Genomic DNA, 23912 nt, shown 5'->3' with positions numbered 1-23912 from the left:
GAAGGGATTTTCTAGCAAGTCAAAGAAGAGGAAAGAACTGCAGTGCTTGTGGTCTTTGGAGGATGCTAACTAGAACAGACTGCTTGTTTGGAAGAGCATGTTTGGGGCATTAGTGGGGGATGAGAAAAGGAATTTAAGCTGGAACAAATTATGGGGTGATTTGATTTCTCAAGCTGACTTCCAGCTGCGGTGTTTGGTGGATAGAGGGGCTGAATACAGGGTGTCAGAGAGAAAACCACGTTTTAGTACATTGACCCTGGCAGTAATACATAATATAGTATTAGATTTAGGTAGAGAATGAGTGCAGAAATACCATCTACCTATCCCCTCACTGGTTCCTTTATTCATTCAGCACTTATTCATTCCCCTCTATGGGCCAGACACTCTGGTGGGGTGTGGGAGAGAAATAAGCCTGTCTCTCATATGTTGGAGATCCAAGGAATACTCAGATCTTGGCTTCCCTGGTGCTCTGCACGTGCGGAGCAGAAGGTGGACGATGTAATCAGTTTACAATTCAAATCAGTTCAATCAATTCAGTGCTTATGTTTCTTATGCCCGTGGAATTAATTAGATCATAGCAATAATCCCCACCCAGGGGAAGAGTTTATGACCTAAGATGGGGAATAGTGGGTGAGGGGTGTTTGATAACTTCAGTTATCAGAGAGGAATCCTGGTTTTGCTGGGGAAAGCAAGAGCGAGTCTGGGCAAGAGCCCACTCAAGTGGTTGGGTGCAGCAGGAGATGGGGGTTAGAGTTCAAGGAAAATGCCTGGCTGCATATGCTTGGGGTGGTCATTGCCCCTGAAAATGCATGGAATCTTGGAGGGAGAGAGGGAGTGCGGAAAGAGGTGTTCAGGGTCTCAGCTTGGGGCAGCCCACAGAGCTCAGACCAAGTGCAAGAAGGAGAAGACTGCGCATGCGCACACAAGCAGGCGGCTTTGTGGGGGCGGGAGCGGGGGCTTGTTAGGAATGCAAATTCCCGCGCGATAGCTATCCCAGACCTACTGAATCAGGGACTCTAGGGGTGTGGCCCAGGAGGATGTGTTTTAACAAGCCCTCCTGGGAGTTCTGATCTTAAACTCGAGTTTGAAAACCACTGGCCCGGCCCAGCTATTTTAAGCTAGATCACTCCCTGAGAGACTGCAGCTCCGTAGGGAGTTCATAATGAGAAAGGGATGCTGTGATTGACAGCCGTTTAGAAATTGCAAAGCGCTCAGCAAGATTAGGGCCTTATTCGTTCACGCGTATTTCTGATTTCGATCAACCTCATTCGGTCAGATATACTTATGTTTTCAGGCTTTGTTTTTGGGGCTCCTCCTCTTTTTCCCCTCTCAAACGGAAACTAAAATCTCAGTTCATGAATAGGATAACTGATTGAAAAAGCATGAAGCTTTGGGGGAGGAGGGATGCGAGCAAGGCACAGCTGGAGTTTGCCTGAAAGGACAGGTTTGTTTTTGTGGGTGACATTGGCTTGCTTTTGTTTCTTCCAGCGTGGAAGCACAAGGCTGATGACTCACATTAACTGCTGAAAGTCTTTAAATTCAAACAGCAGCTGTCAAAATACGATTAGGGCTTTCAGACATAATGAAAGAAGGGGGATAGTCCCTAAAAATGCAGGCTTGGGTTTCTCAGGCTTTTGCGGAGCCTTAGCTCCAAGTGAGATTTCGGGTTGGAGCAGGCAGAGATCCCATTGTTTCCCAGCAGAGAGAAATAGCAGCTCTAATAATACATTTCTCTTCTCTCTTCCTGTGATAAATAATTTCTGATTTCTCCATCTCAGGCTCAATAGCAGCATGTGTGTGTACTAAGTTGTTTCATTCGTGTCCGACTCTGTGTGACCCATAGACCTAGACTGCCAGGCTCCTCTGTCATGGGATTCTCCAGGCAAGAATACTGCAGTGGGTTGCCATGCTCTCCTCCAGGGGATCTTCCCAACCCAGAGATCGAACCCTTGTCCCTTACATCTCCTGTTTGCAGGCAGGTTCTCTACCACGAAAGTGGAGCATATCTTTAAAGGTGTTCATTTCGCTTTAACTCTAAAGGAGAGATTAGATTGTCACTGGTATCAATAGCATGCCATGTGGCTTGTATAAAATTCTGAAAAGTCAGTAAAAACCCTTTTATTTCATCTAGGATGATGTCAGCTGCAACTGCCACAGTCTTTGTCCCGTGCTTCTTTCTTGTCCGGGGTAACCAGATGAAAGTTTTCCAAGTCTCTGGGCTGAGGCACTGTGCCAGGCTTTCAAGATCACACATGGAGGAAGGCCCTTAAATCTAGAATGCCTGTGAGCCTCAGGGGAAACACCAGGGATGGATATGAGCACAGCCCTGGGGCTCTTAGTTATTAAATCCTCCCTGATTTATTTCATCGGGGAGACCGAGCAGATGCAGTTTACATCCCTCCTAAAACTCTCCAGGAAGAGAAGCAAGCAGATTTTGCTGACTGTCAGCCATGTACTAACACATGCCCTCTGGCAAGGCATTGTTTGAGTTTGATGAGATCTTTTGCTGTAAAATTCAAAATTGCCTACTTTGTGGTATCAGATCAAGTCAGCCTAGAACTCACAAACTAAAACTTAGCCAGATGCACTGATGTTGTTTAAAGTGATCTGAATCTAGTGTCCACATGTGGGGGTTTCATGCTGCTGCTGCTGCTAAGTCGCTTCAGTCGTGTCCGACTCTGTGTGACCCCACAGACGGCAGCCCATTGGGCTCCGCCATCCCTGGGTTTATCCAGGCAAGAACACTGAAGTGGGTTGTCATTTCCTTCTCCAGTGCATGAAAGTGAAAAGTGAAAGTGAAGTCGCTCAGTCGTGTCTGACTCAGCGACCCCATGGACTGCAGCCTACCAGGCTCCTCCGTCCATGGGAGTTTCCAGGCAAGAATACTGGAGTGGGATGCCATTGCCTTCTCTGGGGGGTTTCATAGGCACCCAATAAAGTGATGTTGTATTAAAATTGTGATGTAGGCAAAATCTGGTTGGGGGTCACCTCTTCTCCAAGCTTAACTAGGCCTGCACTCCTAAGACATTTGGCACTAGTGGTAAAGAACCAGCCCACCAATGCAGGAGATGCAAGAAATGCAGGTTCGATCCCTGGATTGGGAAGATCCCCTAGCATAGGAAATGGCAATCTACTTCAGTATTCTTGCCTGGGAAATCCCATGGTGAGAGTAGCCCAGGGCCTGCAGTCCATGGAGCTGCAAAGAGTTGGACACGACCAAATACAAGAAAAAAGGAAGCTTATATTTGCTGAGTACCTACTATCTCTCAAGTACTTTATCATCTATATTATCTCATGTAACCCTGCAATAAGATGTTTTCTTGACTTAATTATTTAACCTCTGTGAAAATTCAGTCTCACGGAAATCACTTTTGCGAAGTCACACAGGTCACCTTGCTGAAGCCAGGTGTGACTCCAAAGGCAACATTCTTTTCATCCTATCTGATCGCCTCCCTTGTACCCTATGCAAAGAAACATGGGACTTCCCTGGTGGTCCAGTGGCTAAGACTCTGCACTCCCAATCACTCATGGGACTTCCCAGGCGGCCCAGGTTTGATCCTGGTTGAGGGGACTAGCTCCCTCATGCCACAACTAAAGACCTGGTGTAGTCAAATAAATAAATATTTTCTTTAAAAAAGAAGAAGAAACATAACTGCCCCTTATCTCCTCCTCCAAGATTCAGTCCTCCTGACCCCTGTTTTTTCATATGACCTGCCTCAGGTCCTGGTATACAGTAATCTTTTCTGTGAGCTGGCCTTCTGACCACACTGTGTAAAACAGAAGCTCCCTTCCCTCCACACTCCTATTGCTCTGTCCTGCTTTTGTTCCACAGTACTTCTAAGTAATATATGGTTTAAGCAGTTCATGTTACATCTGGCCGCTGTCCATGGTATGCTAGTAAATGTTCAACAACCAGATCTCCAGGGGGAAAATACCCAGTTTGTAATGTTCACCAATTCCTGTGGTGTCAATACTGCCACCATGGCTGATTTCACGCTACCCACTTGGCCTTGCTGAATGCAGAGTTGGGAAGAGGTGGGCATGGTCCGTCAATGTGAGTCAATAGGAGCTGGCTTCCCACTTGAATATCAACTCCATGGCAAGAGGGATCATTGATTGTTTTAAAATCAAGGGATCAATTATTTCGTTCACTGTTGTTTTCCCAGCAGTTTGAACAATTTGATGAATGATTGCATTCAGTCATTTAAATATATTTTAAAAAATTGACCACATGCCAAACACCATGCAAGTTGAGCTGGAGGGCTGAACAGAACAAGCTCTGGCTTCAAACGGCGGGGGAAGTAGACATTAAATTATCAATTGCAAATTAAGTGCTACCTTGTAACTGTGGTAAGGGAAACCATGACCAGGAACTTGACCTCTAACAGGGAATGGTCAGATAAGAGCCCTCCACCGCGGAGTACTCCAGGCTGGCTACTCTCGAGTCAGTTCAACACACGTCTACTAAGCACCAGCTGTGTGAAGCATGTGGGTATCAGGGGTACCCTGAGAACCACCAAGGCTTACCCTGTGCCCCTCAGAGCTTACAGCCTGGGTAAGAAGGATGAGCGAGGAAAGCCTGACAACCCTGTGTTTCAGGTGCTGGGTCCATTCACCCATTCCCAAGCACTTGATGAGCCCCTGTCATGTGCCAGGCAGTGTGGTAGGCACCAGGGATGCTGGAGACAGCAAGACAGCTGGATCCTTAGCTGTTGTGAGCATTCCAGTGTCTGCAGCTGGAGACCAGCTCCCTGATGTCACTGTCCTCTGCTGGGAGAGGACTATCTCTTGCTGGGGACGAGGAGAGGTACAGAGACTCGGGAAGAGTTTTGTTTCCATCTCACTCATCTTCCGAGGACCCAGGACCCCATATCTAGTGGAGGAGATATTGTAGGACTCTAGGACATCCCCGTTGGGAGGCGGGGGGTTGGGACTCTGTCACTGTTCTTTCAGCAAATGAACACTTATGGGACACCAACTCCATGCACTAGGGCACTGGGGAATCAAACTGAGTCACATCAGCTCACTTTCCCGTGAGGCCATCAGACTTGTGATCGGGTTCTTCTAATACTGTGGGATAAATACTGTTACTAAGTTTTGGTTTGTGAGTTCAAAGTGCCTACTGTGGGATAATACTGTGGGATAAATGCCTAAGTGCTCTAGTAGAGCCATGTGTAGAGAGCTCAAGGAGCCCAGGGGAAGAAAACGCGAAGCCCCGCCAACCTGGAGAAGGCTTCCTGGAGGAGGTGACATCAGATTGAAGTCAGTAGTCATGAGTGGGAGTCATGGGGTAGAGAAGGCTTGAAAGGGTAATGGGAGCTCTGAATTTAGAGCTTTTCCCACCCCCCACAGTTTTATCATCCTTCACTGAAATCCTCCCAGGCTGTGAGAAAAAGAAGTGCTGTTTTTCTAAAGAATAAAGAATCATCCAAAAACATCTGTATTTGTTTGCAATGAAAGCGACCACTGCCAGAAAAACAACAAAGTTGTTTTGTCAGAACCTAGTCTGTATTTATTCCTTTGTCTTTGTTTAATTAAATTAATCCCTCAATGGTTTCCTTTGGGACAGTACAGATCACTAGTGGCCATAAATCCCCAATGTTCTAAAAACAATATGAAAGGCCCGAGGCCAACTGGCAGGCCTGCTGTTTGTGGGATGTTCTTCTGGAATGCAAGCCATGATCCTCCTGTTCCTACCACACTCTGCACCCTCACGTAGCGTCCAGGGTCTTTCAGACACTTGGAGAGAGGTCCAAGGACAGCAAAAAAAGAAAAAAAAGAAAATCGAGATTTGTTTAAAAGAATCTGAGCCTGGAGACAGTAGACAAAGGCTGACTCTTGTGTCTTTCCCTGGATGAATATGAGGACTTTTTACCTGGGAGTTTCAATGACTCAGCCTGTCTGCACACTTGGGTTATCTGGGAGCTTCGGGAACACTGCTGCCTGCACCCCGGCCCTTGCTGCCTGATTCAAGCCAGGCATATTTGCTGAAGGCCCCTAGACGGTTCTGATGGGCCGCTGAGGGGGTGCACGCTGCTCTGACAGATGGGACCCTGCAGGGCTTCAGGGCTGTCCTGTCCCAGAAGGAAGGAGCACCTCGTGACCTCTCTGCCTACCCTGTGGTGGGGAGTCTTGGGGGAGAAATGGTTATTGCTTCAAGATCTTGGTTCACTGCTTTCATCCACATTTTTCAATCTATTTCAATTGGGATTGGGAATTGGCTGCAAGCTTGGGACTTGGGGGTTGGTTGTACCAGTGTCCTGGGATGTCATTGTCCAGCCATCAGGAGTTCGTGCAGAGACGCTCCTCTCCTGATTAGGGAGCTTGGTAAGGGAGACACTTTATTCATTTATCCATACACTAAATCCTTTCAATTTCCCAGAGCTAAAGTAAACTGTGATGCCACCAAAGTTACTCTTCCACAGCACAAGTCAGGTGAGACAGCCCTTGATTTTTTTTCATTATTATAAAAATTCTTGGTATAAACTCTTGTTAGAAAATTCAAAGACAGATAATTATTGCTTCAAGATCTTGGTTCACTGCTTTCATACAATCTACATTTTTCAATCTATTTCAAATGGAGATGGGAACTGGGCCGAGAGGGATAGATGTAGTTCAGGGTACTATGTGCGCTAAGTTGCTTCAGTCTTGTCTGACTCTTTGTGACCCCGTGAACCATAGCCCATCAGGCTCCTCTGTCCATGGGATTTCCCAGGCAAGAATACTGGAGTGGGTTGCCATTTCCTTCTCCAGGGGATCTTCCCGACCCAGGGATCAAACCCGGGTCGCTTTCATCTTCTGCACTGGCAGGGTTCACTGCTTTTAAAATGCTTCTTTCAAAGAGGTTCTTTTGTAACATTGATTTTTTTTTCATTATTACAAGAGCTCTTGGTATAAACTCTTGTTAGAAAATTCAAAAGCAGGTAATTATAAATAACAGAAAAAAATGAAACTCTCACCGCTCCTTGGTAACCACTGTTAGGCAGGGTTCCTGCTGGACAAAGAGAGGAGGCAAAGCAACTGTGGGAGCTGAGCAGGGGGACCCAGGTGGAGGAGTTCCCACCCCACCTTCAGAGATGGGCTTGAGGCTTGGGGACTGGCTGTTCCAGTGTCCTGGGGTGTCACTGTTCAGCCATCAGGAGTCTGTGCAGGGACGATCCCCTCCTAGTTAGGGAGCCTGGCAAGGGAGACACGGTATATACGTCAGTATATAAATGCCTATGGCATTAACATGGTGATACATGCCAGGAAGGGCTTCCCAGGTGGTTCAGTGATGAAGAATCCACCTGCCGATGCAGAAGCCATGGGTTCCCACCCCGGGTCGGGAAGATCCCCTGGGGTAGGAAGTAGCATCCCACTCCAACATTCTTGCCTGGAAAATTCCAGGGACAGAGGAACCTGGCGGGATTCAGTCCATGGGGTCACAAAGAGTCGGACACAACTGCATGACTGAGCACGCACGCACGCACACACGCCAGGAGGGAAAAGTCAGAGGTGCACAGACATGCGCTGACAGCCGGTGGGTGTGGCCAACAGCTCTGACGGACAGTGGAAGGTCCTCGTGTCAAGAAGTTGATTTTCCCTTCCGCACAGGCGCAAACCAAAGCTACTTTGGCATGGAAGTCAGAGAGCTACCACTTTGTTCCCAAAGAGGTGGCTTTCATTTATCCGTACACTAAATCCTTTCCATCTCCCAGAGCTAAAATAGACTGTGATGTCGCCAAAGTTACTCTCACAGCACAAGTCAGGGAAACGGCCCGTCTCCCTTTCTGAGAGGTCCCCCGATGAGCAGGGTTGAGACCAGGCAGCCTGCTCCCAGGCCCTCTGCCGTCCGGTGTCAGTTGTCCTTCCGACGCCCCCTCCTGCTGGTTCCCTTGGAATTCCCGGAACGGGGGTCAGCTCCCCTATCCGTCCTGCTTTTTCCTCCACTTCTGCACGTTTACTGTCCCCTCAGCTCCAGGTGGATCCTCTTCCTTTTCTCCGTGTCTCTTCCTTTTCTCCGCGTCTCTTGCTGGCCTCCGCGTCTCTTGCTGGCGTCCGCGTCTCTTCCTTTTCTCCGTGTCTCTTCCTTTTCTCCGCGTCTCTTGCTTGCCTCCGTGTCTCTTGCTTGCCTCCGTGTCTCTTGCTTGCCTCTGCGTCTCTTGCTGGCCTGCCAGCCTCTTCTGACTGATCCAGCTTGGGCTGGCCGTAACCCATCCCCGTTCTGAACTCCCATTGTATCAGCAGCGCCTCTCTTGCGGGTTCCTAGCATGCTCTGTTTTGCATTTTAGTTATTTAGGGTGCATCTGATAGCTACTCTGGCTCTCCTAATCCTCAAACAGGGCTAGTTTTTTCCACATGAATGCCTTTTGCATCCACTGTTCTTTCCGTCAGAAAGACTCACACACATATATGGTGGAGGTGGTGGTTTAGTCACTAAGTTGCGTCTGACTCTTGTGACCCCATGGATTGTAGTCCGCCAGGCTCCTCTGGCCGTGGGATTTCCCAGGCAAGAATACTGGAATAGGTTTCCAATTCCCTCTCCAAGGGATCTTCCTGACCCAGGGATGGAACCGGTGTCTCCTGCAATCCAGGCAGTCTCCTGCATTGCAAGCAGATTCTTTATTGCTGAGCCACAAGGGAAGCCTATACATATATATATATACACACACACACACACACATATATACACACACACACACATACATACACACACACACACACACACACATATATATACTAGTTTAGTTTCAGGTATGCAATATAGTGACTCAGTATTTTACATTTCCACTGCATATATTATGAAATAATCACCACAATAAATTCAGTTGCGATTTGTCACCATATTAAGTTGTTACAATATTGCCTATTATATTTCCTATGTGTACATTATATCCCAGTGGCTTATTTATTTTACAGCTGGAAATGTGTACCTCTTAATCCCCTTCACTGATCCATATCCCCAACCTGTACCTTCTGGCAACCACCAGTTTGTTCTCTGTATCCATGAATCTGTTTCTGTTTTGTTATGTTACTTCATTTGTTTTATAGGTTCCACATATGAATGAGATCATGCAGTATTTGTCTTTGTCTGATTTATTTCACTTGGCCTAATACCCTCAGGGTTCATCCATGTTGTAATAAATGGCAAAATTTCATTCTTTCCTATGGCTGAGTAACATTTCATTGACTATATGTAGCACGTCTTTATCCATTCATCTGTTGATGGGCACTTAGGTTGCTGCCATATCTTGGCTATTGTAAATAATGTTGCAATGAACATAGGGGTGCATATATCTTTTTGAATTACTGTTTTTGTTTTCTTTGGATAAATTCCACTTCTGGGTTTTATCAGAAATGCTCTTCTTAGAACTTCACCTTCCTAACTCTTAGAATACAAGCTGCATGATGGCAGGAACCCCTTTGTTGGTTCACACTACATCCCCAGTGCCTGGGACAGAGTAGGTGCTTTGTTGATTCAATAAATGAAAAGTATTTGATGGTTCCGATTTTTCTTGTATCTCTGGCTTAGGCTTGTAACTAACTGTAAATTTTGTCATTCTTCAATTATTCACTAAGATTTTTGCATGAGCTGAAGTTTCTTCTAATTATTGTTATTTTCCCTATATCTGGATCCATGGGAAATATCAATTGGAGTTCCCAATTGGAAATATAAGATAGAAATAAGATAGGTAAAGAAAGGAATTTGCATCTATAATTTTTTCATCTACTTCATTGATTTAGGAGTGAAAATAATTCTTTAGGCATTTTAAAACCAGAATCCTTCTTTGTGGAATTTTAGACCTAAATATTTTTTAATCTTATGATGTAGCTTCTATTTTTTTAAAAATTAATGCATTTGATAGAGGTGCTAAATATGTCAGCTTTTATCTTTTTATCATTTGATATTTTACATTTATCAAAAAGTATAATAAACTATAAAACTCAAAGACCTAGGAGGTTACATTAAAGTGTAGTCACTGGATTCAGGGATTAATCAAACTTTCTAGTGAATTAAGTTTTTACCATAGCTGTCATAGTGATAACTTTTAACCAGAGGAAGAAAAGATTTTTAATGTATTCAATCCCTTTAATGCTCTCTGATTTTCTCCAAGTTTAATGGTAAAGTCACTGAAAGAGCTAGTTATGAAACCAAGTCATTATCCTTGCTGAGAAATAATGTCATAACGTCAGCCAATTTCTTCAAAGGGGAGACTGAGTCGATGAAGGATTAAAAATGCCTTTAAACTTTTTATCCTCTGATATATTCTTAATTCTGTGGCAGTAAATGCACTACTGTGAATGTATTCTTACATTGCATTTGAATAAAGAGCCAGAGCTCAGCACCTTGTGGACACATAATAAATATTTGACTGGAATAGCATTGTTAATCACCATAGAGGAGCCTGCTGGGCTACAATCCTACGGGGTCACAAAGAGTCGGATGTGATGGCATAACTTTCTCTTCACTTCACTTCAGACCATATATTGATTTCTCCCTATCTTTGTTATCTCTACCCAAATTCTTCTGGCTTCCCATTTTCCTTATTACTGGGATGCGTAAATGGAACACAAAGAGGATTTTCAAACATCCTTCTGATAGAGAAATGGAATGAGGGAAAGTATGTCCAAAGAGACCAGACTTGAAAATAAGGGACTCTTCCAGACCTGCTGTGGTTTTGGTGGAGTAGCAGGTCTTTTCACCGCGCTCTCTCCCAGCTTCTGCAAAATGTCAAAGACAGCACCAAATGATCTTGTTGAGACTGTGTACATAGGTGGGTACATTGGCGAGACTGATTACAAAGCCTTTAGGTTCTCAGAGAATACGAATGGTACTTGATTCGGACAAGCACAAAGGCCTGCTCATGATAACTTCAATCCTCAAGAACCATCCATAATTCTCCTTGACATTAGAAAAATACATATTGATGTTAATTTAAAATTTTCTAATGCATTTAATAGAGAAGAAAAATTCCAACTTTGAAAAGTGTGCTTTTACATATACATAAGTGGCTGTGTGTGCTCACTCACATCTGTCTCTCTGTGACCCCATGGACTATGGCCCACCAGGCTCCTCTAGACGTGGGATTTTCCAGGCAAGAATACTGGAGTGGTTCCTACTCCATTTCCTGCTCCAGGGGATTTTCCCAAGCCAGGGATCGAACCCCTGTCTTTTGCGTCTGCTGCCTTGGCAGATGGAGTCTTTACCACTGCACTACCTGGGAGGCCCTTACATACATAGAAACTCACCCAGCTATTAACAGAGGTGGTCTCTGGATGGTAGGACTGCAGGTGGGGAGATTACAGTTGAATTTTCTTTTCTTTTTTTTTTTTTTTTTTCCAAAATTTCCAAAATGTTCCAAAATTTCTTATATCGCTTTCAGTCAAGAGTTATTTTGCCAAGCTCTGTAGAGTTGCTCATTGACGGCCCTGTGCCAAGAGTCACCTCCTTCTGAGCCAAGTTCTAATGATGCCGCTTTGCCCCAGTCCAGGATCTGTGTGCAGCGGACGACCACGGCTGTGAGCAGCTCTGCGTGAACCTGCTGGGCTCCTTCGTCTGCCAGTGCTACAGTGGCTACGCCCTGGCCGGGGATGGAAAACGGTGTGAGCGTGAGTGTCCCGTCCAGCCTTGCCTGATGGGGAAACACCAGGAGGGAAGAGAGAGGGGAGGCCACGCAGCCAGTTGCTCTCCTTTGAGTTTCAACCAAGTGCTCCCAGTTCTCTGTCCTAGTTGTTAGTCACCATTTGAATTTTAAAGACTTCGTTTGTGGCTGAGCTTAGCATTTTCCCAGTCTGGGTCCTCAGCAAAAGGCATATTTATGATAATCTAGGTTAATAGATCAATCCATTACTGCTTCCCTTGGCAAGGACTGGGCGGATTTGCGTTCAGTTTGGAGCGGGTGTCTGGGCTGGTCTGCCTTCAGTAGGGCTCAGGTGTTATATGCGAGGTCAGGTGGTGATGGGTGACATTGCTGAGTGGCACCCCAAAGAGGTGGGCAGCCTTCCTTCTAAGCATGGATCTGCAGTTCAGAGACGGTCCCAGGGACCGCCAGCTGTGAGAGGCCAGCTGTGGGTAGTGGTAGTGTTAGTCGCTCAGTCATGTCTGACTCTTTGAGATCCCACGGACTGTAGCCCACCAGGCTCCTCTGTCCATGGGACTCTCCAGGCAAGAACACTCTTGTAGGTTGCCATGCCTTTCTCCAGAGGATCTTCCTGACCCAGGGATCGAACTCGGGTCTCCTGCATTGCAGGCAGATTCTTTACCATTTGAGCTACAGGGAAGACCAGACAACAAACAGCAGCCTCCAACACTGGCCGCAGCTAAGAAGTCTCAAGGGCAATGCTTGGAACCACAGGCACCGCTTGCAGTCAGCTGAGTGGCTTCCCACTCAGGCGACTCCACATTTCAGGAGCCGTGAGAAGGCGGGGGTGGCATCTCATTTCTTCAGTGACAGGTAATCGTTTTCCTCGGCACCTGTAGGGCAGACGAGTGAATTCCTAATATGCATGTGGCACCTTCCAGCTTGTCTGCAAAGCCCTTTAAACTCGCACAGACTCATTAGTCTTTCTACCAGCAAACAGTGCCTGGCATAGTAGGTGTTCAATAAGCTGAGCAGGGTACTTATGAGGCAGACAATCCATAGGGAAAGGAAAGAAAAGGACTTGATTGGCATCAGAACTGGAGCCTTCCTTTTCCAAGTCTAAATCCTCCATTTCTTGTTCCCTGTTCCGTTGGTTTCAGAGGACCTGTTCTGTCTTGCTTCCCGCAAACAGTAAATGATGATTTGTTTTTGCACATGGAACTTACACTTTCCAGCACACTGTGATTCTTAGCTGGGAATGTGGAAGGAAAAAGCAACAAAACAAAAAAAAAGTAAAGGTGGTGGCCTAGTCTTTGCAGGTGATGATGAGAATAAAACGGGTTTGTTCGCTTGCTTTTACACACTGATGGAGACGAAAAACCAGCCGCATCAGAAGTCCACAGTGGAACTGGTCTCCTAAGCCTTAGAGTTGTTTTCTCCCCCTTATTCTGTCTGTGGTGACCATGATAGGTAGCAGGGTACCACATCCATTAACACTGGCAAAACAAGAAGTCAATCTGGAAACACCAGCCCTTTTTTTTTCACTACATTAATTTTTATTATGCAAGTACCTAATTTCATTGAGGAAGTTAGACGAGAAAAATCACTATTATAGCTTGTATTTTCTGCTGCTGCTGCTGCTAAGTCGCTTCAGTCGTGTCCAACTCTGTGCGAACCCACAGACAGCAGCCCACCAGGTTCCCCCATCCCTGGGATTCTCCAGGCAAGAACACTGGAGTGGGTTGCCATTTCCTTCTCCAATGCATGAAAGTGAAAAGTGAAAGTGAAGTCACTCAGTCGTGTCCGACTCTTTGCGACCCCATGGACTGTAGCCCACCAGGCTCCTCCGTCCATGGGATTTTCCAGGCAAGAGTACCAGAGTGGGGTGCCTAGACCCACAGAAATATCTACTTCTAGACATGTTTTTAATGCTTAACAGAATGAGGTCATATGCTCTATCTTGTTTCACATACTTTTGCCTTGTGTGCCTCGTCACTTAGTAATGTCTGACTCTTGGCAACCCCATGGACTGTAGCCCACCACACTCTTCTGTCCAAGGGATTCTCCAGGCAAGAATAGTGGGGTGGGGTGCCATTTTGTCCTCCAGGGGATCTTCCTGACCCAGGGATTGAGCCCAGGTCTCCTGCATGGCAGGCGGATTCTTTACCCACTGAGCCATCAGGGAAGCCCGATTTTTCCCTTCACTTCAGTTCAGTCACTCTTTGCGAGCCCATGAATCGTAGCACGCCAGGCCTCCCTGTCCAGCACCAACCCCCAGAGTTCACTCAGACTCGCATCCATCGAGTCAGTGATGCCATCCAGCCATCTCATCCTTGGTCGTCCCCTTCTCCTCCTGCCCCCAATCCCTCCCAGCATCAAGTCTTTTCCAATGAGTCAACTCTTTGCGACCCTTGAAGTGAAGTCACTCAGTCGTGTCCAACTCTTTGCAACCCCATGGACTAGTAGCCTACCAGGCTCCTCCCTCCATGGGATTCTCCAGGCAAGAGTACTGGACCGGGTTGCCACTTTCTTCTCCAGGGGATCTTCCCGACCCAGGGATCGAACACGGGTTTCCCGCATTCCAGGCAGATGCTTTAACCTCTGACCCACCGGGGAAGCCCCTTCGCAACCCTTACCGGTTGTTAAATGGGTAGAAACTTTGGGTGCTGTTGGGTCAGAAGGAAATTCCACCATTGGAAGTGAGGCCAGGAGATGAGCTTCAGGAAACAAGGCCAGGGCGTCTGGGAACTTAGGGTGAGGGAAGGAGCAGGGCAGGCCCAGAGCTTGTGGGCGTGACAAGGGTCAGGGGCAGCTGGAGCCAGGGCTGGGGCAGGGGACCTGCCGTGGCCCTTGAGAAACTGGAAGGCAGTGAGAAGCCCAGTTCTCTGGATGTTGCCAAATAATTGTCTAAGGGTGCCCTGTAGTGGAGAGCCTTTGAGTCTCTAAGGCTTTTGCTGAGACTTCTGGAGTTTGACATTTACTGAAGAGCGTCAAGCATGAGAGGGGAAGCTGTGGTTGCCTGGAAGCTGTCATGGGCCGTGTTTGTTAGAACGTGCTTTGCTCTCGCTGCCGCCGTCAGCATGTAAGAATGTCCGCCCTCCTTGGAGCCGGGGTCAAACCGAAGAAGGGGAGAACGGGAGAGACTATACGTGACTCCAGCCTCATCCATCAGATGTTATCCTCTTCCTCGTCAACCAAATATTTGACCTGTTGGAAGCTGATTGTGCAAAGACTGAGTGGCCGTGGACCTCTGTTGCCAGTTACTTTGGTTAGGGAGACTGAAAACAATGCCAAAGTATCAATTGCTGTTCTGTGAGGCTGTGCTCAGTACAGAGCAAATGATGGAGATATTAATAACAGAGGCTCCAGGAGGTCAGAGAGGAGGGAATCCTCGTGGCCAGCGTGGGGAAGGACGGGTAGCGATTGGATAGACGTCCAAGGCGACGGGAGACATGAAGGGCAGCGGTCGTGTAGAGGAGGCCGTGCTCTCGAGGCTTGAGGACTGAGACCACCTGTGAGTCGGGGCGCGGTGGGGGTGTGGGAGGGCGGCAGACAGAGATCTAGTAGATAAGAGAGAGACTGTCACCGCGAGAACGCCAGGTTGAAGGCTATAACCTGAAGACACCAGTATGAAGGGACTTGTTAAAGATGGCACGGCCAGGTATCATTACAGCAGGGAATTCAGAGGAGAAGCAGAGGCTGCAGGGACCCTGGGAGCCTTCCTTTAGCCCCTGCTCTAGGTGGTCTGGACGTGGATGGGCAGAGAACGATACGACCGCAGGACATTAATCCCAGTTCATCCAGAGGGATCCCAGTTTATGGCGGTTGGCTCAGTTCTCGATAGCACTCTCTCTCTCACTTTGAAAGGGATTCCATTCTGAATGAGAGATTATAAGGTCACCCTAGTTAAGGCCAGCCTGACTCAAATAGCTGAAAAGGCTAGCTCTGCTGAAGCTAAGAATTCCTGCAGGTGCAAAGCAGGAGATGGAGTTGAAGACATCAGCTGGAACCAGAATATTCAAGGCTTTGAACACCAGGCTGAAGAGTCTGAACTTCATCTCTGATAAAAAGACACTAAAGGGTTTCTGACTGGGACGGATAAAGGCAACACCTCATTTTAGAAAACTCAGTCTCATGGTGCAGGGCAGGATGGATTCCAGGAAGAAGAAAGAGGGCTGGAAAGACCGATTAGGAGACTATGATAGTCCTCTGGTGGAGGGTGACCAGGGCCAGGTTTGAGTAGCGACTGTAGAAATGCAGAGAAAAGGAAGGGGTTGAGAAATGAAAGGAGGTGCAGGAATGAAAGAAGGCATGATGAATAAAGAGGAAGAGGAAAAGTCACGATCGAATTCCGGGTTTGAGCTGCCATGATTCTGAGAGTGATGGTGAGAGTGATGGAAACAGATTTTGTTTTTTAATGTTTTCATTTCGGGCTGTGTCAGGTCTGAGTTGCTGCATGCGGGCTCTTTATTGATGGACCCTCTAGTTGTGTCACACAGACTCAGCAGTTGCCCCGCGAAATATGAGATCTTAGTTCTCCATCCGGGGATCAAACCTGAACCCCAGTATTGGAAGGCAGATTTCTAACCCCTGAACCACCAGGTGAGTCCTGGGAACAGATTTCTTAGAGAAGATAATAAGGATCCGGTGGGTTTCAAGCTGAGATGGGACACCTGCAGGGACACGAGGAGAGGGAACAGAGGCCGCACCAACGCCAGGAGGGGAGGGTCGGACGAGTGGAGCAGGCAGGAGGCAGCGCAGCTGGTTCCTTCTGAATTTCCATTTCCAGCGTTCACGTCTGTGTTTGTTTTGAAAGTGTCTGGACCTTCAACACAGTAAGACTTGGGCTCAAATCCTAGTTCTGCTACTTGCTAGTCATCTGTCTTTTATTTCCGAGCCTTGGTTTTTCTCATCTGTAACACAGAGTAGTAATACCTACATCACAGAGTTGGTGGGATTAAATTAGATATTGAGTACAGTTCCTAATTCACTTGGGCAACTGTTGCTGTTATTGTTATTACAACACATGTGATCACCATCATTGTTTGCTGGATGCCATGAAGTATGGAGTTAGGAGACAGTGAAGCCTGAGCCTTGGGCTCAGTCACAACATGCAGGGAGCAGGCGGGGGACATGGAGGCAGGGAGGATATCTGCGAAGAAACCGCCTAAGGTGGGGACGGAGGAGTTGAGGAGAGATGGGCGGGAGAACCAGAAGTCATGCACTAGGATGCGAAAGAGAATTTCTAGGCCAGGTCAATATCAGGGTCACGCCCCAGCGAGGCCAAATGGAACAGAACGTAGAGAAAAAGCCACCGAGTTGAGTCACTGGTAATTCATCTCAGCCAACATTTCCAGACTCTCTGCCAGGCACTCTGCTAGGCGTTAGGGACCCAAAAATGACCAGGAGGCCATTGCTAATGATCAAGAGGGGTGAGGTAAAGGGCAGATTTCAAGGGGGGAGTGGCGAGGGGGTGAGAAAGTGGGGATAGCAAATCTGACCTCACTGGAGGAGATTTGCTAGAAATTCACCATGGCCAGCTACTGTGAGTGGACCCCACGGGAGTACTTTGACTCATCCCAGAATTATGACGGTGGCTGCATGAGAAGTCAGTTCTGAGCCAGGAGCAGGACCTTTGAGCCAACATTTCCACACTTTCTGAGTTAGTGGAACCGTAACTTCAAGGGCTAGAGTTCCATTTTTTCTAACTGCTCATTTAACTCTGGATAGAACTGAATTTGTTTCAACATTCAGGTGATCAAGGGTGGATTACTCACTACAGAAAGTCCTCATTTTGCTTTGGTGGAGTCTTGGTATTTGTAACCCAGCAGCTTCCACTAAAGCTGTATTAATTTCCATCCAAAACTGTACATTTTTCAAACACCCTTAGGCTTCTGTAAAGCAGTTTAAGGGCAGAGTCTGTACATTTTTAAGAAAAATTTCCTGGTCCTTTACATTTTTCATCCATGCCTGGTTCTAGAGTAATTTTGGTTAGCAAATTGCCTTAATTAAGCTCTGTCTTTGAGAGTGAGTTTTTTGCTGTACTTGCTCTCCTGATGTTTACTTACTGCCTTGTCTTTTGGGGTAACCTGGGTCCTGTTTGCATCTTACCTGCCCAAGCAGATTGTAAACCCTTGGGGTGAAGAAGGTGCAGAAGCCAATTCCTTTAATTTTCATCTTTCACAGAAAGATGACTTGTAAAATGTTTTTCTTGAATCATTAACTAAGATTGACTAATCACAATCTCAAGCATTCATTTTTCTAAAAAAAGCTTTTCTCCTTGATTGATTTCTAAATTACAAATCAATTTTTGTTTATTTAAAAAAATCAGAGTACATACAGATGTGAAAGTGAAAGTCGCTCAGTCGTGTCCAACTCTGCTGACCCCATGGACTGTCCAGTCCATGGAATTCTCCAGGCCAGAATACTGGAGTGGGTAGCCTTTCCCTTCCCCAGGGCATCTTCCCGACCCAAGAATTGAACCCAGGTCTCCTGCCTTTCAGGCAGATTGTTTACATTGAACCCAGGTCTCCTGCCTTTCAGGCAGATTGTTTACATTGAACCCAGGTCTCCTGCATTGCAGGCAGATTGTTTACTAGCTGAGCCACAAGGGAATCCCAAGAATACTGGAGTGGGTAGCCTATCCCTTCTCTAGGGGATCTTCCTGACCCAGGAATTGAACCAGGGTCTCCTGCATTGCAGGCGGATTCTTTACCAACTGAGCTATGTGGGAAGCCCACATATAAAGCTCAGATTTATATGAAATCAAAACCTGAAAGACATTCCTCCTTAATTTCACTCCATGGAGATAATCACCACTGAAAGCTTGGCCTCTCCTTCCTGCTTTTCCTCAAAGATGACTTACTACCTTATGGTGTTCTTTGCTGGTCATTACATCCAGAGTTTAGCACAATGCCTGACACACAGTAACTGTTCAGTAAATGGTCATGGAACAACTGAATGGTATTAAGATATCTCTTTACTCCCAAATTCCTTATTTTATTAGGCAGGCAATGTGATAAAAAATAATTTATACTCCTTTAATGTTACTAAATTCCAGGACCTGTGTGAAACATTTTATATATAACTAAGGCCATCCTTTGACATAGGTACTGTGGTCACGCATATTTTATAGGTCTCTTCACCTGTCTGTTTCACAGACTTCATCTGTAAATTGAGGATAACAATACTTACCTCCAGGGGTTGTTGTGAGGGTGAGATGAGTTAATACATGGAAAGCCTCACTGACTCTGTAGAGACCTATATAGGAAAAGAATCTAAAAAAGAGTGGATATGAGTATAACTGATTCACTTTGCTGTACACCTGAAACTAACACATTTTCAGTCAGCTGCACTCCAATTAAAAATTTTATGTATATGGCAAGCACTTGGAACTGTACTATACATGGGCAACTGATACACATTAGTTGAATTTGCATCTTTTATGAATTTTTATCTTCTCATGAATGCTTGCATATAATAATGCATCAAACATGGGGTACGTATGAAAAAACATTGAGATCCATACCCCGAATGCTGGTGGCACTTAGCACTTGGTATTTAGCCTGCTGCTACTGCTGCCTTCAAAACTTTCCTTCTATATTCTTCTATACCAGTCACCTTCAATGAGAAGGGAATGCTAAGTTGCTTCAGTCGTGTCTAACTCTACGCAACCCTATGGACTGTAGCTCACCAGGCTTCTCTATCCATGGGATTCTCCAGACAAGAATCCTGGAGTGGGTTACCATGCCCTCCTCCCGGAGGGCATCTTCCCAACCCAGGGATGGAACCTGCGTCTCTTACGCCTCCTGCACTGGCAGGCAGGTTCTTTACCACTAGCGCCACCTGATGGCTGATATTTAAGTTGGTGATTAGGGATGGGAGGATCAATCTTTGTACTGAAAGTCAAATTTTTACTTCATCAGCTTACTCCTCATGCTTAAAGCTTGATCTCCCATGAATGCAAAGATTTCTCCATGCCTTAGTTTGCGAGGGCTGCCTTAACAAACTACCACAGAGTGAGTGGCAACAGAAGTTTATTTTCCCAGTTCTGGGGTTAGAAGTGCAAAGTCCTCGTGTCAGCAGGCTTGACTTGTTTTGAGGTCTCTCTCCTTGGCTTGCCGCTTCTGCATGTGGTCTTTGCTCAATGCCCAGGCATCCTTGGTGCCTCTGTGTGTGTGTCTAAATTTCCATTTCTCCTGAGGACACCAGTCAGATTGGATTAGCACCCACCTTAATGGCCGCATTTTAACTTAATTACCTCTTTAAAGGTCCTTTCTCCAAATGCAGTCACCGACTGACCAACTGGGGATTTAGAACTTCAGCAAATGAATTTAGGATGGGACATTCAGCCTGGAACATTTCCCTATTGTTATCAAAATCAATAGGAAATTTTCTCTGAGTTTTAAACTCCTACATATAGGAATCCAGTCATGCCCTGGGAAAGAGGTTTGTGAAGCTGACTGTGCGTGTATCTTATATATACTCAGCAAGTAAATTGGTTCTACAATTTCTCTAAATGACATACTTGGTTTTTCTTACTCTGTCATCAACAAGCTAACAAACCCAAATGCTACTCTTTAAAATATCCTGTTTCTAGTAAGGCCATCCTCTTTGCAGACTAATCCCTGCTGAGGAGACCTTGGAATTCAACTAGATTACAAACCAGAGACTGTCAATCTTAGGCTTTATTCAGTTCAGTTCAGTTCAGTTGCTCAATCGTGTCTGACTCTTTGTGACCCCATGAATTGCAGCACGCCAGGCCTCCCTGTCCATCACCAACTCCTGGAGTCCACTCAGACTCACATCCATCAAGTCTGTGATGCCAACCAGCCATCTCATCCTCTGTCGTCCCCTTCTCCTCCTGCCCCCAATCCCTCCCAGCATCAGAGTCTTTTCCAATGAGTCAACTCTACTCATGAGGTGGCCAAAGTACTGGAGTTTCAGCTTTAGCATCATTCCTTCCAAAGAACACCCAGGGCTGATCTCCTTCAGAATGGACTGGTTGGATCTCCTTGCAGTCCAAGGGACTCTCAAGAGTTTTCTCCAACACCACGGTTCAAAAGCATCAATTCTTTGGCACTCAGCTTTCTTCACAGTCCAACTCTCACATCCATACATGACCACAGGAAAAACCATGGCCTTGACTAGACGGACCTTTGTTGGCAAAGTAATGTCTCTGCTTTTCATAATGCTATCTAGGTTGGTCATAACTTTCCTTCCAAGGAGTAAGCGTCTTTTTTAATTTCATGGCTGCAGTCACCATCTGCAGTGATTTTGGAGCCAAAAAAATAAAGTCTGACACTGTTTCCACTGTTTCCCCATCTATTTCCCATGAAGTGATGGGACCAGATGCCATGATCTTCATTTTCTGAATGTTGAGCTTTAAGCCAACTGTTTCACTCTCCTCTTTCACTTTCATCAAGAGGCTTTTTAGTTCCTCTTCACTTTCTGCCATAAGGGTGGTGTCATCTGCATATTTGAGGTTATTGATATTTCTCCCGGCAATCTTGATTCCAGCTTGTGCTTCCTCCAGCCCAGCGTTTCTCATGATGTACTCTGCATATAAGTTAAATAAGCAGGGTGACAATATACAGCCTTGACGTAGTCCTTTTCCTATTTGGAACCAGTCTGTTCCATGTTCAGTTCTAACTGTTGCTTCCTGACCTGCATACAGGTTTCTCAAGAGGCAGGTCAGGTGGTCTGGTATTCCCATCTCTCTCAGAATCTTCCACAGTTTATTGCGATCCACACAGTCAAAGGCTTTGGCATAGTCAATAAAGCAGAAATAGATGTTTTTCTGGAACTCTCTTGCTTTTTCCATGATCCAGCAGATGTTGGCAATTTGATCTCTGGTTCCTCTGCCTTTTCTAAAACCAGCTTAAACATCTGGAAGTTCACAGTTCACGTATTGCTGAAGCCTGGCTTGGAGAATTTTGAGCATTCCTTTACTAGCATGTGAGATGAGTGCAATTGAGCATTCTTTGGCATTGCCTTTCTTTGGGATTGGAATGAAAACTGACCTTTTCCAGTCCTGTGGCCACTGCTGAGTTTTCCAAATTTGCTGGCATATTGAGTGCAGCACTTTGACAGCATCATCTTTCAGGATTTGAAATAGCTCTAGTGGAATTCCATCACCTCTGTTCGTAGTGATGTTTTCTAAGGCCCACTTGACTTCACATTCCAGGATGTCTGACTCTAGGTGAGTGATCACAGCATCGTGATTATCTTGGTTGTGAAGATCTTTTTTGTATAGTTCTTCTGTGTATTCTTGCCACCTGTTCTTAATATCTTCTGCTTCTGTTAGGTCCATACCATTTCTGTCCTTTATCAAGCCCATCTTTGCATGAAATGTTCTCTTGATATCTCTAATTTTCTTGAACCTTGCACCAAATATGGTTTATCCTTGGAAACCGCTGAGTGCTTTCTAACGTGTTAGGCAGAGATTGAACACAGCAAGACTGGCTTCCAACCCTGAGATCTTAGCACTCTGTGATCCAGGGTGGGCAAAGGACTGCAGCAAGAAACTTACTCTTTTGCTTGTCTCAGGCAGAAAGACCAAGGAAGGATTTTGTTGAAGTAGGAGAGGACTTGGAACAACAGAGGATCTCTTGAGTTACACACACCGATCACCTCCATACATCCTCCCTCTAAACTTGGCGTCTTTTTATAAGTACAGTTTTGCAACTAAGGAAGTTGTGCAAAGAACCTAAAACGTGCAGCGAAGGATGACAGAGTTGAATGGACTGGAACTCTCTCAACCTTAGGAAGCTTTTGGTTCACGTGGGCTCCTCCACGTCTTGCAATCGCCTCATCTGCTGTCCTCAGAGACCTGGCAGAGAGCAGTAGGTGGCCCTCAAGTCAAAGTGGGATTTTGACACCTTTAGGTTTTGCGGGCCAGGATCTTGGACCCAGGAATGCTTGAGTCCTGCCTTGCCAGTCTCTCCTCTCCCCTTCGGTTCCCCCAGAGGGCTGTGCACACAAAAAACAAAACCAGCAGGAAAATTGGAGTCCAGAAGAAACCTTCTTGTCATGTGAGATCAGCTAAAGAGCAGAATCATGAAAAGTGCATATCCAAACCTACCTGAAGTGTTTACATTTTCTTCAGAACACATACATATGCTTTTAATAAAACTTCTTTTGATTACACCTCCAAAAATTACTAATTTTAAGTTCATTTAGAAAATATGATTTAAAAACATCTTTCTTGGATAAACATACCCATAATATGTTGTCTGTGGTTTTCAACTTTGATTTCTTTAAGTTGGAGCAAGAATTTGAAGACTTCTATAAAGCAATCTAAGGGCAGAATCTGTAAAATTTTTATGAAAATTTCCCTAGTCTTTTACATGTTTCATCTATGCCTGGTTCTAGAGCAATTTTAGTTAGCAGGTTGCATTTAAGTGCCAAAAGCTTTCCACTTGGTTTTTATTTAAAAAAAAATCTATCTGTTCTAGTGCTTGCTTATATATTTAATTAGTTTTTATAGTATTTCAATTAATTACAAAAAGGTGTACAAATAGCACATAGAGGTTTGGAAATAAAAATAACTTTGACTCATTTTAACAATGATTTTAAAATTTTCACATGCATCAGTGTCACCTAGAGAACTTACTAAAGCATATATTCCTGGGCCCCATACACAGAGTTTCTGATTTAGTATGTCTGGAGTCGGGCCTGAGAATTTGCATTCCTAACAAGTTCTCAGCAGTGGCCACAGGACTGGAAAAGGTCAGTTTTCATTCCAATCCCAAAGAAAGGCAATGCCAAAGAATGTTCAAATTACCATACAATTGCACTCATTTCACACGTTAGCTAGATTATGCTCAAAATCCTTCAAGCTGGGCTTCAGCAGTACATGAACTGAGAAATTCCAGATGTACAAGTTGGATTTAGAAAAGGCAGAGGAACCAGAGATCAAATTGCCAACATCCATTGGGTCATAGAAAAAGCAAGGGAATTCCAAATATTTCTTCTGCTTCATTGACTACGCTAAAGTCTTTCTGTGGAACACAGCAAACTGTGGAATATTCTTAAAGAGATGGCCAGACCATCTTATCTGTCTCCTGAAAAACCTATATGCAGGACAAGAATCAACAGTTGGAACTGGACATGGAAAAACAGACTGATTCAAAATTGGGAAAGGACTACATCAAGGCTGTCTATTGTCACTTGCTTATTTAACTTAAATGCAGAGTGCTGCTGCTGCTACTGCTGCTAAGTCACTTCAGTCGTGTCCAACTCTGTGTGACCCCATAGACGGCAGCCCACCAGGCTCCCCTGTCCCTGGGATTCTGGGGTACATCATGCAAAATACTGGGCTGGATGACTCACAAGCTGGAATCAAGATTG

The 23912-nt window shown here is 45.6% G+C and overlaps 1 protein-coding gene across 2 annotated transcripts in view; it reads left to right on the top strand.

Moving 5' to 3' along the window:
- MATN2 (matrilin 2) overlaps window positions 1–23912 on the top strand; it is a 149614-nt gene that overhangs the window by 62526 nt on the left and 63176 nt on the right. For both annotated transcript variants that reach the window (XM_068983540.1, XM_068983539.1), the window contains exon 4: window positions 11467–11589. In XM_068983540.1, coding sequence (XP_068839641.1) covers window positions 11467–11589 — 123 coding nt within the window. The remainder of the gene's footprint in view (window positions 1–11466; window positions 11590–23912) is intronic.

This window comes from Capricornis sumatraensis, chromosome 11 (genome assembly GCF_032405125.1).
Source record: "Capricornis sumatraensis isolate serow.1 chromosome 11, serow.2, whole genome shotgun sequence".
Taxonomy (NCBI): domain Eukaryota; kingdom Metazoa; phylum Chordata; class Mammalia; order Artiodactyla; family Bovidae; genus Capricornis; species Capricornis sumatraensis.
Note: the sequence above shows the minus strand (reverse complement) of the source record. Positions and strands in the feature narration are given on the sequence as shown.